Source organism: Cupressus sempervirens, chromosome 3 (assembly GCF_028749045.1).
Source record: "Cupressus sempervirens isolate cs-2001-9-10 chromosome 3, ASM2874904v1, whole genome shotgun sequence".
NCBI classification, from domain to species: domain Eukaryota; kingdom Viridiplantae; phylum Streptophyta; class Pinopsida; order Cupressales; family Cupressaceae; genus Cupressus; species Cupressus sempervirens.
Genome location: NC_143120.1, coordinates 204,355,092 through 204,371,561, shown reverse-complemented (window position 1 = coordinate 204,371,561; position 16,470 = coordinate 204,355,092). Strand labels below are relative to the sequence as shown.

At 35.4% G+C, this 16,470-nt stretch overlaps 2 protein-coding genes across 2 annotated transcripts in view; one reads left to right on the top strand and one right to left on the bottom strand.

Annotated features, from left to right (window-relative positions):
• The window catches only part of GC2 (golgin Putative 2), a 117,261-nt gene extending 102,474 nt beyond the window's left edge, over positions 1-14,787 (bottom strand). Inside the window, exons 1-2 of the mRNA XM_089819040.1 lie at positions 14,267-14,787; positions 12,041-13,495 (exon numbers count right to left, since the gene is read on the bottom strand). Coding sequence (XP_089675166.1) covers positions 12,041-13,495; positions 14,267-14,320 — 1,509 coding nt within the window. The 5' untranslated portion in view covers positions 14,321-14,787. The remainder of the gene's footprint in view (positions 1-12,040; positions 13,496-14,266) is intronic.
• LOC149565531 (uncharacterized) lies at positions 6,651-8,062 on the top strand. The gene is made up of 2 exons (XM_089823349.1): positions 6,651-7,766; positions 7,895-8,062. Exons 1-2 carry the CDS (start codon positions 6,843-6,845, stop codon positions 8,060-8,062), a joined length of 1,092 nt encoding a protein of 363 aa, XP_089679475.1. The 5' UTR covers positions 6,651-6,842.
• Positions 14,788-16,470: the final 1,683 nt, after the last annotated feature.

Genomic DNA, 16,470 nt, shown 5'->3' with positions numbered 1-16,470 from the left:
GGCATTTAAACGTTCTTTTTTGTAATCTTTTGGGGGTTGGGTTGCTATGGTATTTTGGTAGGGTGTTAATGCCCTTTTAACGTTTAACGGCTATATATGTTTGTGGGGTAGGGATGATATGTTTGTAATGCTTTTGGCCAACTTTTGCATTTGGCATTCTAATGTAATTCCTCTTTTTATTATCAATGAAAATAAAAAAATGTTACCTATCAAAAAAAATAATACTATAATAGAAAGAAATAATCCCATCGGATATTAATATTCAAATGTTATAGATTGTATGTTATCAGATATTGAAAGTTATAACCTTTTGAATAGAGAAGATTTAAAGTGGAAGAAGATATCAAATTTCGTTAGGACAATGAAGAGGACGATTGTTGGTTTTCTGGGATCCCTGCAAACGTGCTAAGCATTGCCATAATGTTTGGCATGTGTTTTCCAATTGAAGCCACCTCTTATATTTATAAAAGAGTCAGAGAATGGACATGTCCCTTCATGGGACATGTCTATTCATTAACATAATTAAAATCCTTTAGTTTCATATATATATATATATATATATATATATATATATATATATATCTTGATGTAATTTATCCAAGTAAAGCTACAAAACATCAACACTCCCTCTTACCTAGAGAGGATAAACACATGACCATATATTACCTCAATGTAATATATGAATATCTTTAATCAAAAGATATTCAACATTTTGATACCACATTTGATATCAAGAGTATTGGTCTTCCAGTTTATTAACACATGATATTCACCAAATACTCAAATAAGGTTTGATATCATGAGTATTGGTCTCCCAGAATAGATATTCACCAATTACTCAAAAGTGTTTGATATCACATCTGATATCATGAGTATTGACCTCCCAGAATATCAATGATATTCACCAAATATTCTTTGAGTAATAGTCTTCCAGAATGTTGAGATGCAAGATATTCACCAAATATTGTAAATAATGGCCTTCCAGAACATCAAGTTGCATGATATTCGCCAAATACTCTGTGAGTAATGGCCTTCCAGAACATCAAGACGCGTGATATTCATGAAGTACTCAGTACTCTATGTAATGGCCTTCCAAAATATCAATATGCATAACATTCACTATGTACTCAAAAAATGTTTATAAGGTATCTACACACGCATTCTCATAATGCTTACCATATAAACATCCACCATGCAAACATTGTAAGATATCCATCATAGTAGAAAATTAAGTTATTGTAAGATCATCACCTTTCAATAAGCTCTACAAATATAAGTGACATCATTTGGAAGTTGTCACTTCCTCATGATGTACACAAGGTGTAGGCCCATTAAAATCATAATCACAAGGTATATTCATGAATCAAAGTCCTCTTGTCAACTACAATTTATTGATCACTGAAGAATCCATCTTAACAAGGTTTACTCCCTCTAAATCAACATAATCGAGATTATCTTAGATCTATAAGTCTTTGTACTTGCCAATCTCCGCCCTAGTTTTTCCATGTAATCAATATCTTCTCCAACTTCTACAGTGAGATTAATCTCCAGCCCATCATCCGAATACAATTCATCAAATAAATCCTAATCACAAGAGGTTGCTTTCGTTTGATCATCCAATGCCCAACGGAGAGGACATGGTTGGGGTAATCACTCAACATCTGTCAAGTCAAAATTTTGTGTATTTACATCATCTTTGCAACTGTCATCTTTGGTGTTGAGTCTGGATAGCTCATGACTTGGATTCACTAGTGTCGCTAAGATACGCAGCAACTTTCTTCCCTGACCCTCCTTCGATTCAGTGGAATTAGATTTGGTTTCGACAGGGAACAAGAACTATATTAACCCACCATAGTTGCCCTTCGCTGCTCCTCAAAGCTCCATTTTTCATCTCCTAACTAAGAAAATTGGGGTTTTTGAATTTATTTTTAAAAATAAGCAATATATCCTATAAATTATCAAAATAGTCAGCATTATTAATTCATATTCATTTTTATTTTTATTTTTAGTTTCACTTTTATTTTTAACTCTACAAACAAAACAAATCAATAAAGTATAAAAATGACTTAAATATATTAATTTTAAATAAATAATATAACAACAAATAATCATATTTTCTTTGTTAAATTCAAATTACAAATTAATGTTTAGTATAATTGTTAAATTTATTTATTTGTTGAATACTAGCTTCAAATCCAAATTGATTGCTTCAATATGATATTTCAATTTATTAAATCATGATAAAAATTATTGAAGTTAAATGATATTAACTTTAATATTTATATAAGAATATTTCATTTTAATAATTAAATTAAATATTTTAAAAAGTTTAGGAATATTAATTTAAGCCTATTATTAAATACACTTAAAAGTCAGCTTACAAAACAATTGTAGTAATATTTACTTCTTAATTTAACACTTTTTAAAATAATAATATAATTATATACATAATTAATTGAAATGAAAATCTATAAATTTTTAAAATTTGTATCTTTCTATTATTACAAATTTAATATAAGATTTAAAATATTTGATTTATAGATTACACAACCGTTAATACATATATATTAATATAATACGAAATGAACTATAGAAGTCATATAAAAATCACAATTAATAGCCCAGAGCTTCATGACATAACAGAGCTTGGGCACTCCACAGAGGTAGAGAAGAAGAGATTCAGCCTCATTTGGGAAGAGGTAATTATGCAATAGGAGTAGCAAGGATTACATTTAGCCTTTGGAATTGACCTTTCCAAAACATGCTCAACATTCAGGTTGCCAAAGAAACCACAATCCGCCAAAGATTTCTCTCTAACTCAGCCACTCAACACTCAAATTACCAAATGAAGCAAATTTGTAAGTAAATCACCCAGAAATTGCCATCAACTTCAAGAAATCTGTGTGTACAAGGGGCCTGAGAACAGCTGTTGTAGAAAATAATGGGCAGAAATTTGGAAAACATTTTTTACATGTTTACTCTGATGAAAAAACTGCCCATTTTTTCAAACGAATTAAATGGTGAACTATCATTTTTTAATAAATATTTGAAATTTTGAAAAATCTGAACTTTATGCTTCATATTTGCTGAATGTTGTAACTTAGCATGTGGGGTATAGTGGCTGAATGTTTGTGTTTCTCAAGGTATTAGTATATAGTGTAGAGTCCATTCTTTGGAAATGTGGCTTTGGCTCTTTGCCTCTCTTGTTGTAGGTTTTGACGGGCTTATATTTTTTATGGATATGGGAGCAATCAAAGCTAGAAAATCTTGCATGAACACTATTTAGTGGCAAGAAACAAATTGTGCTCCCCCAAGTTTCCAAGACAACGATGGCAAGGGATGTCGGATGTGTTCCCAGAACAAGATTTTTTTGGAATTTTTTAGGGCACTACAAGAGATGCCTATTTAAATTAAAAATCATTTTTCAAAACTATATGGAAATTTCTAATATTTGTATGATAACAATCATAAAAAAGCATTCATCATAGACATTATAGAACCTTTGTGAGCATGGGTAATTGAATAGGAATTATAATCTTCTTTATATATAAACATGACCATGACTTAATGAAGACATGCCTATGTCATGCTTATTAGTTCCTATGTACTTTTGGTTTCTATTGTGTGTGGTGTTTTTAACATCAATAATATTTCTAATTATACTACATGATCTATCATCAGGATGAAAGAAGATCGAGAGAAGAACTCAGAAGGTAGCTACAAACTTGAGATTAAATAGAAGCAGGGGAGGAAGATTCAAGTACAATAAAAGAGAGGGAAGGAACTAAAGGGTAAACAAAACAAAAAAAGAAATAAACAAACAAAGGTTGAAAACTAAAAAAGGAACAAAAAAATATATAAAACCAATAAATTCCAAGAAAAAAGCATAAAACCAATAAAAAGTATAAAATTACTTTAGTAAGAGGGATAAAATCCAAAGGAACCAAAACAAAGCCTCATATAAATATATAGACAAACACACACATAGACATGCATATTCAAGTGAGGGATTTATTATTAAAAAATTCCAGAAGACTTGTAAAACTCATTAACAAAGAGGAAAGGCTAAGAGTAACAAAGTAATTGGTTATGTTCTTTGAGTTGTCTATAATGGGTATAATCGATACATTTTTGCATTACTAAAAAAAGTAAACTAGCATTTCCTACCAGCTATGACTTGTATTCAATAGTATGCCAACTTTGTCTATGGCAATCCTTGTATACTAAACAAATTGCCAATGTACAAAACAAGATAATCATTTTTGTAATTTTGTTTGTGCAGATGTAAAGATTGGCAAAAACCTTTGAGTCGCAATAGGCTACCTTCTTGACTTGTGTATGGCCTTGATAAAGTGGTCTTGGTTCAACATTATCAAATTTATCAAACCATAGGAAAGGAATATCAAGGAACAAGCATACCTCTTTCAATAGGCAAGATAAATAAGTCTTTATACTCATGATTGTTGATTGTAATTCTAGAATGCGGTATTGCACAATCATGGGGTCGAATTTGATTGCTAAAAGATACTCTCTTCTTATATAGATAGGATCATCAAATCCTTTGTCTTTATTTTTATTACTCAAGCCATCACCATAGGATCCAAGAAATGGGCCTCTTTGAATTTGTACAACTTCCTTTCGAAGGAAAAGGTTCCTAGGAGTAAACTAACTCATCACCTCCTCTTGTGCCCCCCTTTTTCTTCCTTCTTGGTCAAAAAATCTGAATGATAAGGGTTCAAGTCGTATCATGGACTTCAACTGATTGACTTCTTTTACAATCATTAGATATTGAATTCCCCTTTGAACAAATCAGTGTCATCAAAAACAAAAACTTCCACTTCTAGGTCATGGTTTAAAAGGTTCTTAGCAGCCTTATTAGGATATTGTCCCCTTCTTGATCCCTCTTCTTAATCTCAAAAGTGAAGGTTTCAAAATCAGAAGAAAGCCAGAGTACAGACATTATACGATTCGCACCTTCCTTTTCATTAGCGAAGTCACTGATGAATGCATCAATTCCCACTTAGTGATGCGGCCATTTTTGTCTACATTCCACACCAAAAGCGACCATCTGAACCATTTAGACACCAATTTGGGATAAATACACCCTTGCGTTCCTCTGGCAATGCCTCTCTTTAAATGCTGTTCAATTCTCTTCCTATTTGCATGCATGTCAAGAAGGGTTTTGGCTCTTTATCTTCAGCTAGGTGCAATGTTCCTTCTTGCTGTTGACTATCATCATTCCATAGCATTGATGACTCATTAAGCTCAGTAAATTTATGAACAGAATTTCATTCACCAGGAATAGATAAATTATAAGAAACCAATTCTTCAATTCCTGTATTCCCCTTCAACGACCTTAATTTTTCTAATAAGGTTTGCAACTGCTGAACCTTTTGTTCCAGGTTCTTGAGTAAATAGTATTTATCATGCATGCTTCTCAACAACAATGCAAATTTGTGGTTAGATGGACATAATTTCTTCCTCTCAAGTTCAAAGATACTTCAGAGGCACTCAAAAATGAATGGAAAACTTTATCATCTTCAGCTAATATTTCTTGGAAGGTGGGCATAGGTCATCTTCTAGATTGGGATTAATTTTCTAGCTTGGCACAATGCCGAACCATTTCTCTAAGGTCTTTAATTTGAACAGAGTCACCAGCCTTCATTTCTGGGAAGGCACCATTTCATATCTGGAACAGGAAAGTGCCGGTCTTTCGGTCCCCAGCAAAGTCTTCAATTATCTGTTGGTTTTAAAATTTGCCTTTCTAAAATAATCTCTAAAGAACTCGTTATGCCCAAAACTAAAGACAAATTGATAGATCGACAGTTGGAGAACTCGCCATTGAATTTTTAAGGAACACCTCCTCTAGCACAGCTCCCTCCTATGATGCAACTAGGGTTTTTGGGTGTCTGCTTTTAACCAAAAAGCAGAAAAGATTAATTTACATATGAGCATGAACATGATTCAGGTGAAAATTGGATTTTGCGAACAGGGAATATGGAAAGATAAAATGACACAAAATCATATCTGAAACAGGAAAGTACTAGTCTTTCGATCCCCAACAAAATCGCCAAAAATCTGTTGGTTGTAAAATTTGCCTTTCTAAAATAATCCTTAGTTACTGGATTCGCCTGAAAATGGTCGGATCCGGACTCGGGTCCAATTCGGATCCGGATCCACGTATGGATCCGAGCGGATCCGGGCAGGATTACGAATCCTACCCGGATCCTCGAGGATCCACGCGCGGATCCGCGTGAATCCGCAGCAATAACATAGTAAGGAAGCAAAAACGTGGGCCCAATTTCAATTTTTTTATGTTTTTTTTTTTCCCTAAAGGCCCTAAACCCTAAAAATGACCCTCTAAATCACAATGCAAGTTCATTTGCTCTCTATTTTGCTCTCTCATACTTGCTAGTTTGAAGTAAAGTGCTTGGATTCGAAGGAGAACGGTTGTGGAGCTTCAAATACCTTGCAAGAAGTGTTTAAGGTATGCATTTCAACCATATTCTTGAGTTCTTTCATAAGATTATTGATTTATTTTTAGTTTTCCAAATTTTCAAGTTTTTGTGCAAGTGTGAAGAATGGTTTTCTTTCACTTTTTTTTTCTAGATTGCAAGAATAGAACAATGAGTAGTCAAGGCTTAGTGGGTGGGGGTGGGGCTGCATCACCAAGCTTCAAAATTGATAAGGGGTCTCCTTTATGGAGACACACAACAAGAGTTGCACAATGTCCTGGGGGTGGGGCATACATATGGAAATGTAATTTTTGCAACATACAACATAGAAGCTCCTATTCTCGAGTGAAACTACATTTTTTGGGCCCTGCGGGTGAAGGAATTCACATGTGTCAAGGTAGTGATAAGAAGGGATTACCAGCTGCACAAATAGCAGCGTTAGCAAAAGAGCAAGAGGATGGTGATAGAGCAGTTGCAAAAGCAAAACATGGTGCTTCAAAAAAAACAAATATACCAACACCATCATCCAATCAAACAAACACAAGAACACATCCTTTTTTGCCTATGCCAACTACAAATGATGAAGATGAAGACCCATCTCCACTCACCCGCAAGAGAGGCCCACTAGATAGGGCATTCCAAATTGAAAAGAGAGACATTGCTGATCACAAAGTTGGACGTTGTTTAATTGCAAATGGTGTTTCATTTAATTTTGCTAGATCACCTTATTTTAGGGAGATGGTGGAAGCAATAAATGATGCACCCCATGGTTACAAACCGCCTGGTTATGAGAAGTTGTGCACTACCATATTACATGATGAGAGGGAAAATGTAGAGGCTCAACTTCAACCAATAAGAGATTTTTGGGTTCAATCGGGTGTGTCTATTATTTCGAATGGGTGGAAAGATTGTAGAAACCGTCCATTGATCAATGTTATTGCTGTATGCCCTAAGGGGGCAATGTTCTTGAAGGCAGTTGATTGTGAAGGGCAAGTGAAAGATGCAGAATTTATTTCACGCATTCTCATTGATGCCATAGAGTCAGTGGGTCCTGATAATGTTGTCCAAGTAGTCACGGACAATGCAAAAGTTTGCAGGGCTGCAGGGATAATTGTAGAGTCTAGATATGATCATATCTTTTGGCCACCATGCACCGTCCACTCTCTCAATTTAGTGATGAAAGCAATTGGCACCGAAATAGATTGGGTGAAAAGGATATATGAGGAAGCTGAAGAGATTCAAATGTTTGTGACAAATCACCACATGTCACAAGCAATTTTTAGGAGTTTCTCGGACTTGGAGTTATTGAAGGTAAATTTTTATATTTAATATATAATTGAATATTATTGGATTCCACAATTATTAATTTTTGTTGTTGTTTACATTAACATGTTTTAATTTTTAAATGTTTTACTAACTTGAGTTTAACATGCTCTTAGGTTGCTGAAACCCGCTTTGCCTCTCACACAATCGTCTTGAGACGACTTGTGAAGGTAAAAGAAGCATTGAAGCATATGGTCATTAGCCCCCAATGGGGCGTTTGGAAGAATTCCAATACAGCAAGGGCTTTAAATGTGAGAAGAATGATACTAGATGAGGATTGGTAGGGTCTTGTGAGTTATGTGTTGGAAATCACCAATCCAATAATGGCAATGCTTCGCTTCGCAGATAGTGATGAGCCATGCCTTGGGGATATTTATGATTCCATGGATAGTATGCTGGAAAAAATTAAAATGGTAAGTTTTACGCTCTATTACAACAATTTTTTATTTGAGAGATATCTAGATTCTAAAGTTTAAATTGACATATTCACTAATTATAATTATTATTCATATTTCATATATTAGGTCATACAGAGGAGGGAGAATGATCCTGAGGACACCCTTTACAAGAAGGTGGAAAAAATTGTTCATCATCAATGGAACAAGATGACCACACCTTTGCACCTCCTTGCATATGCTCTATCCCCGAGGTACTGTAGTTCTTATCAAATGTTTGTGCTTATTTGATAATCCAATGTTTGTGCTATTGATATTTGATAGTGTTCAATTGTCTTCTATTATCCCCAGGTACTATAGTGCAGATGTACTTCGCATTCCAGGTAGAGTGCCACCATTTAGAGATGCAGAGGTTGCAGATGGGTATAAGAGGGCACTAGCTAAGATATTCCAAGATCCAGAGATTGGGGCAATTGTGAGGAGTGAATTTGCTGCTTTCAACTCAAGTGAGGATTTCCACCCTATTGCCATAGCAGACCAAAGCAGGATGGGTGCCATCAAATGGTGGTACCTTCATGGGCAAGCCTTCGCGTACCTTCAACCTCTTGCCATAAAGGTCCCATCCCAAGTAAGTTTGTAAAATTAAGCTTAACATTCTCAATTCCTTGAATTTATTATTTAATTTATTTATCTTGATTGTTGTATTGATAATTTTTAATTTCTCTTTAGGTTGCCAGCTCTTCTGCAGCTAAGCGGAATTGGAGTACTTACTCCTTTATCCACTCAGTCAAACGCAACCGGTTGGCTCCAAAAAAAATCAGAAGACCTTGTGTTCATTCACAACAATTTGCGCTTGTTGTCACGGAAGGATCCTAAGTACAAGAAGGGGCTCAAAAAGCTTTGGGATGTAGCACCCGAGACTCCTGATTTAGATATGACCATCCGGGATCTTGCTAGATCCACTTTGATTGATGTGGATGATGAGGAGGAGGATTATGAGTTAACAATCCCCTCTACTACTAGTGGTTTGGGTTCCTCTACTGATACAAATGCAGCTCTTGCAACTCACCAATACCCCTCTGATGCGGATTTTCTTGAAAATCCATTTGATGATTAAATAAAAACTTTAGTGTTGACTCTTGACTCTTTTATGAGTAAATCATGTTATAAACTTTAAGTTTAATGATCTATATTTTGAATGTTACAAACTTTCACTTTCAGTAATTCAATGTGAATGTGTTGATTTTCTTTATAATCGTGAAAATAGATTAATTATCAATGTCATTGATCAAGTATACTAGATTCATAGATGCATACTAGAATCATAGATTCATACTATGAAATGATTTAGTTTTAGAATTATGTATATTTCTCTTTTTTTTAGTGTGTATATATATATATATGCACGAATCCTCCACGAATCATAATTGGAAAAAAAAAAAATTCCGAATCCACGGATCCGATTCACGTGCCCGAATCGGATTCGTGTCACGAATCGGCAACTAAGAAATAATCTCTAAAGAGCTTCTTATGCTCAAAACTAAAGACATTCAGTTGAAGAAATCACCATTGAGTTTTTGAGGAACACCTCCTATGATGTAATTGGGGTTTTTGGGTATTTGCTTTTAAGCAGATGGCAGAAAAAATTAACTAGCATGAGCATAAACATGCTTCAGATGTGAATTGGATTGTGCAAACAGGGAAAAAGGAAAGATATGACACAAATTTCATTCCATTAATACAGCACATGAAATAGAAAAAGATGTGACAATTTAATCCCAAAAGAATAAGTACTTCAGAACCCAAAGTTCCCAAGGTAAACACATTTATAACAAATTTAAACAGAGAAACATCATTAGATCAACTGTCAAAACTCAAAGGTTAATTTACAGTCCAGAAAGAATATAACAAATGCACAGTTTTGAAATATGTATTCAGGTTTTATAGATGCCAAAACAAAATGGCCCAAAGCTTGATATATCTTAGTAACAAAAAACAAGCTATATCCCAGGATTTTTTCTACATAGCTATATCCTATCATTTTCCTCCTTCCTTGATATCCCCTTTTTAGCCTCGCAAAAAGCCTATATATACAAAAACGTGACCATTCATTTGAACAACAGTCTTTGAAGCAATCAGTATCAAAAAACGAACTTGAAACAGAACAACAATTTTTGTGCTCAAAATTTGTTGATACTACAATTATACATAAATTCCTTCCATATTAAAACAAAAAAAGTTAAACTGCCATGGTTGCAGGATCTCTATCCACATCGAGCTGTATTTTCATAAAAAGAGGGTGTAGTCCCAATAACCTTTTTGGTGAAATGAAACCCCTTGCTTGGGGGTATGGTTAGGATCCTTGAGGTCTCATGATGCCATTAAGGTTGGGAGGAAATGAGCATGGATAATTTAGTTTGGTTGTATCTCGCTTGCATCTTTCCCTTCCTTGCCATGTTGCTTATGCTTACATTATTGTATCAATGATTATTATGGATTAATGTAGTGTGGATCTTACTGGTTCATATGTTAGAGTTATGGTTTCTTATTAATGTCTTTATGTGTGGATCTGGTACTCCCTGGTGTGGAGTTCGCTTTCATTTCATGTTGTATGTTCATTTATTGTTCAGGGAACCTTCCTGTTGCATATCTTGGTGACTAGGATTACCTGTTTTACCTAGGTTGTATTCCTTTGCATGGCATTAATTATGTGCATAGCCTAGGGGAGTTTTATCTCCTTCATGTTAAAGAGCTCGTCGAGAGCTTTCCAACACATTTTGAACAAAGTCAATTGGAGTCCAGACACAAAAGGTATGGCCTCCGGAATGAAGGCAATTTTTGTGCTGCCTCTGAAATCCTGTACGAGGAAACACTTCTGATGTGAAATCTCGTATAGGACTTGAATTTACTCGTATGGCACAATGGGAACCCTTGTATAAGACCCCTCTGATGTGAAGTTTCGTACAGAAACAGTGGGTACTTCCCGACACTTTCCGAATGTGGAAACTAGTGTTTCAAATACCCTTTTCGGCATTACACCTTCCTAATCTATAACAGTTCGGATATCTATGCCTTCTGGTGATTGTTCTTTGTGTTTCCTCTTCTTGCTTACATTGTAATTGGAAAATTGACTTGTACAGACTAAACACTTGGGAACTTTGGATTTGGACTTTAAAAGAACACATTAGTAAGTTATGAACGTTTGGAGATCTTTGGGGATGTTGGTTTTGTGTTAGTTACCCATTGCAATCTTTGTGGGGTGCTTGCTTGTTGCATCTTATCCTTTAAAGAAAAATATTGACTTATGTTTATCCTTAATTCCAAGGATCTCTGGGCGGGGCATTACAGATTGCACCTGAGGAGTCTAAGGCTAGTAGTGTAGTGAGGTGTGGTTTGACTCTATAAACATGAAGGGTGGGGTGCCAGTAGAAACCCATGCTATCTTATCTATATGTGTTGCTTTGATTTAAAATATTTTCAGAACTGAACAAAAATAACAATATATATGATAAAGCACTTCAAAAGATAGTTCGAACTTAAGAATGCCCTGACCTAATGTCAAAGAAAAGACTTATACACCCACTACCTATCAAAAAGGTAAAAGCTATACAAAACAGCAAAATAAAAGGTGCCTTGCATACAACATCCTTGTCCATATATGCAGCAGAAACAAATGGATAAAATAAATCAAGATTCTTCATAGCACACCAATCAGCAGAAGGAAAAAAGTATTTCTTTTTAATCTCTCCCCAACAAAAGGTTCTCATAAGTACATATGTTCGTAAAAATAACTGATGAACTTTAATAAACAGCTCTTTTTATCAAAGCAATGAGATACTATCAAAAAGAAGGATGAAGAGAACTAACTTCTCTAGCCTGCTTTTCTTCACGTTCAGCCAATATTTGCTCCAGTTTTTCCTTCTCCCTTTCCAGTCTCATCACAAACTCTTCTCTCTCTTTTATAGCAGCTTTAGCAGCCTCAAGAGCTGCTGCCTCTGCAGCTTCTTGTGCTGCCTTTTTTTTCATCTGTGATTGCCTGTGCCTTTCAATTTCATCACCCTCTGAATCAGATGCTGAAGCTGAGTCTGTCTCTGTCTCTGACCTCTCATCGCTTTCTGATGAACTATAATGGACACCATCTAGTTTAACAGTAGGCATTTCTTGCATTTGCTTATGGGGACTTTGCACGTCATCAATTTGCACCTCTGAAGCATCTGTGTTAACTCCATCCGATTTGGTATCATGCTGATATTGATCATACTTACCATCTCTCACCAAGCTAGCCACATCTGTCTTAGTTTCCTCGGGTGATGGAGGGGACTCGTCACTCTTTCCCTTGAGTGTATCATTCTCATCAATTCCAATTAACTCTGCATCTTTCTGTTCAAAGCATCTATTTTGATTATAGGAAAACATATCTGAATTCTTATCATAACAATCAGAAGCAAGTTCTGAAGAAGATTCCCTAGAGTTCTCTAAAGATTGCACTCTTCTCAAGCCATGATCCTCCACATCTGAAGCAGAAATGCTGCTGCTAAAAGTAGAGAGCACTTCATTACTTCCCTTAGCATCTCGATTAGATTCTAAATTCTCATAAGATTTCCTGTGTACTTTGTGTCTTCCATTCCACCTATTTGCAGAAACTTCAAATGAAGAAGAATCATATCCATTTGGTGGAGTGGAAGAGCTACTATCAAGAATTGGGTCCTCCTCATTGTTATGTTTGAGACTTGTTTCACCTTGTGGATGATCTGTTTTGTTTCTGTAATCTAATTCTGAATGCTGTCTCAATTTACCATCACGAGTCACATTTTTCTTGGAATCTTGAGATCTAATAGATGAAGAAGAGGCATCTGACTGATGAGAAGTTCTCACAAGCTTAGAATTGGATGAAGTATGCTTGGAAGAAGTAGAGAAGTGTGACCCATTTGAAATACCATTACTGTTACTGTATGCATCTTTACTTGAGGTTCCATCATTGTTCCCACGTGTAGAAAGTTCGGGAGATGCCAAAAGTTCCGTCCAGTCATCTGGCAAAGGCTTTGCAACCCTTGTCCTAATGCTAGAGGACTTAACCGATGCCAGTGCCTGCTGCCGAATGGGGGTAATTGATGTTCTGGATTTCTTGACACCTTGTAGATATTTGGCCTGTGAAGGTTTGTCTGTCTCAGCATTTATCACTGAACTATTGTTTTTTGAAAATTCAAGGCTCTCATGTGACCCTTTTGGTTTAAACCGTTGGTCTTCAGATGCAGAACCACTTAAATCATGAAATCCAGGTTTTTCTTGCTTGCCCAGGGATTCTGCAGCTTGTTGATCAATCTGTCATGTTGTGCCACAACTCTTTTAAGTTCAGCAAAAGTCACAATACCGTACATATATAATAAACATGGGAGTAAAAGCATTTCTGGGAAAATTTCTAAAAGTTTAGCCAAAATGACAAGTTGAACACTGTTTAGTAACTAAACAGATAATTCTTAAATGAAGCAGCTGACAATTGGGAATAGCTCAAGTGGAAAAACAACAGGATTTCCTGAACAAAACCCACATTGAAGTAGCCATAAGACATATTAGGTAAGTCACTGCAATGGAGGTACATAACTTGGAAAAACCGCTGGTTCGTAACATCTAAGACAAAGATAATCCCTCGCAATTGTTGAAAAGGAGACTATTTAAGAATTCTTATTTTTTGAAGGAGACACGGATCAAGGTCAAATTAAATTCCGACTGTGTTTAAATTTTTGGGCAATTCTAAACAAACCTAATTCATAATCGAATCTGGTTTTCACTCGCCGTGGACAGGTTGTTCGAGTTTAAAAAGAAGCATGCAAAGCCTCAAAATTGACCTCATTCATAATTGATTCTCACTTTCACTTGCCTTGGACTGGCTGGTTAAGTTGAATGAAGCATACACATTCATTGAATGCAATGCGTCGAAATTCGAATAATTGTATAAAATCGCATAATTGCAATTGTAACCTAGATCATAGTCGATAATGGTTTTTGCACGGTGGGTATTGATGTTTAAAATTTAAAAGAAAAGGTTGCTTATCATTATGAAATAAGTAGATCTGATCTGATCTGATCTATTACCTGTTGAAGGAAATCCTCGGCAACTTTGAGCTTTGAAGAGAGCCAGCCCGCCATTTTAAGAGATAGATCATATTCCACCCGTTTTGAGTAAACCCTGAAATATTAATTTCATTTTTGGTTGGTGTTTGACAGGTACGCTCTGGGGAACTTCCCTTGCATTTTAAGACGAGAAAAGTATCGGACTTGTCGATTACGAATTTGTTTCAAATGAAATCGTATTTTAATTGGAAGAAAAATAGATCATAATATATCTAATTTGCACCGGGCGAAAATTCAACGGTCAACCTTACTGTCATAATCCGATTTTCAATACGTAGTTAAAGCCCTCGCATGGCCAGAGATATTCGACACCTCTACCATTTCCAATATCAAGTCGGAGAGCATAAACAATCAATTTTCAAGCAGAAGCAAATGAGCCAAGAGTTGGGTATGTGCAGCGAAATACACCCCAGGTATCGGTTAAATCCCTGAAGAAGCTGGGCTAAATAACGAGTACGGGGAATTGATAAGAAATTCAATGCAAATTAATTTTGGTTCTTAATGTTAATATCGAAGTTTATTATGATCGGGCCATCAACGGATAAGATGAAAACTTGGTTGCTGTCTACGGGCAACAATTATGTACTATTATTCAATAGAAGTATAAAAGACTTCCACTATTTTGTACTTGGGAGTGGTGCATATATGTTATCCCATATCCATTCGTGAAAACTAGCATGGACCGATTCTGGCTAGACATTGACTTCCTAGCAACTAGTGATTGTACTTTAGTGTGCAATAGGTACACTATAGAGGTATGGAAGTTCAATTAACTATTTTTCTCCCTCTCTCTTTCTTGGCCCCTCAATTAAATATATCTCTAGAAATCTATTTCTCCTTCTATCTTTATCTCAAAATCTATTGTATCTCTTTATCTTCTTTTACCATCATTCCACTCTCTATTTATCTCTACCTCTATCTTCCACACCCCTCCATATTTAGACATATCTTCCCCTCTCTATCTATCAATCTCTCTCCATCAACCCCTTCTTATACATCATTCCCCTCTCTCTCTCTCCATCAACCCCTTCCTATACATCATTCCTCTCTCTCTCTCTCTTTGTAATTTTTTTTTTTTTTTAATCTTAATTTTTCTATTCATCCTTCTCTCACTCTTTCCTTATGTTTCCTCTAAATATAGTTGTCTCTACCATTTATATCTATAATTTTCCCCTCTTATCTCTTTCCATCCCTTACTCTTCTCTACACATCCCTTCCTACATATCCATCTAAATCTATATTTGTCTTCCTCTCTATCACTATCTCCTTACCTCGTCTCATATTCTTTCCCCTTCTCTATCTCAATCAATAGAACACACCATAAATATTTTTAATGAGTTGTAACTACATATAAGGAAGCGCATGTGCAAGCCACTAAAACAAGACCCACATCTTCTTTTGTGCCTACAAATGATGCATTTGTCAATGGTATTGTGACTAACTACATACGCAAAAAACATGCTCACCATTCTTGCAATCATATTTTTCCTTCAAAACCTTCAAAATAGGTGCCCAAAACTTCCCAATATTGAGTATTTAGAAATTCAAAGCTAAATGAAAATGAAATGAAGGAATTAAATATTCATATAAACTACAATAGAAGAAGCAACAATAAGGGGTATGGGTAACAACATTTGAAGTAGTCCTTGAAGGAATGGATAGATAAAAGAGTCACCAAATGTGATGATGAGAAGAGAGTCTCCTAAATATAGAGGATATTTGCGTGGAAAATCAAACCCTTACATAACAAGCTACATATATCCTTAAGTTCCATGGTGGGGAATCCGTCCTTCAGATCTTTATCTCTACTTTGATTTGTTGATATTAGGTTTGAAAATCAAAGAAGAGAGAGAAATATTTTCATATGTCCCTAACTTTAAAAAGTACTCAATTTCTTAGAGGATTTTGTATTAAACATGGTGTACCGGATAGGCTATAGTTAGAGGAAATTTAATGTCAGAAACATTGACAAAATAATGTATGTACATGCACTTTAAGCTCATGTGATCCAAACATCTTATCACTCCACACTCCCCTTATTACTCTAGCACTTCAAGTCTCCTTATGTCTCCCACCATCTATCGTTACCCCTAATCTTCCCAACTCTCCTTATCACTCTATATACAACCCTTATCATTCCAACAATTCCTTATTTCTCCAAATAT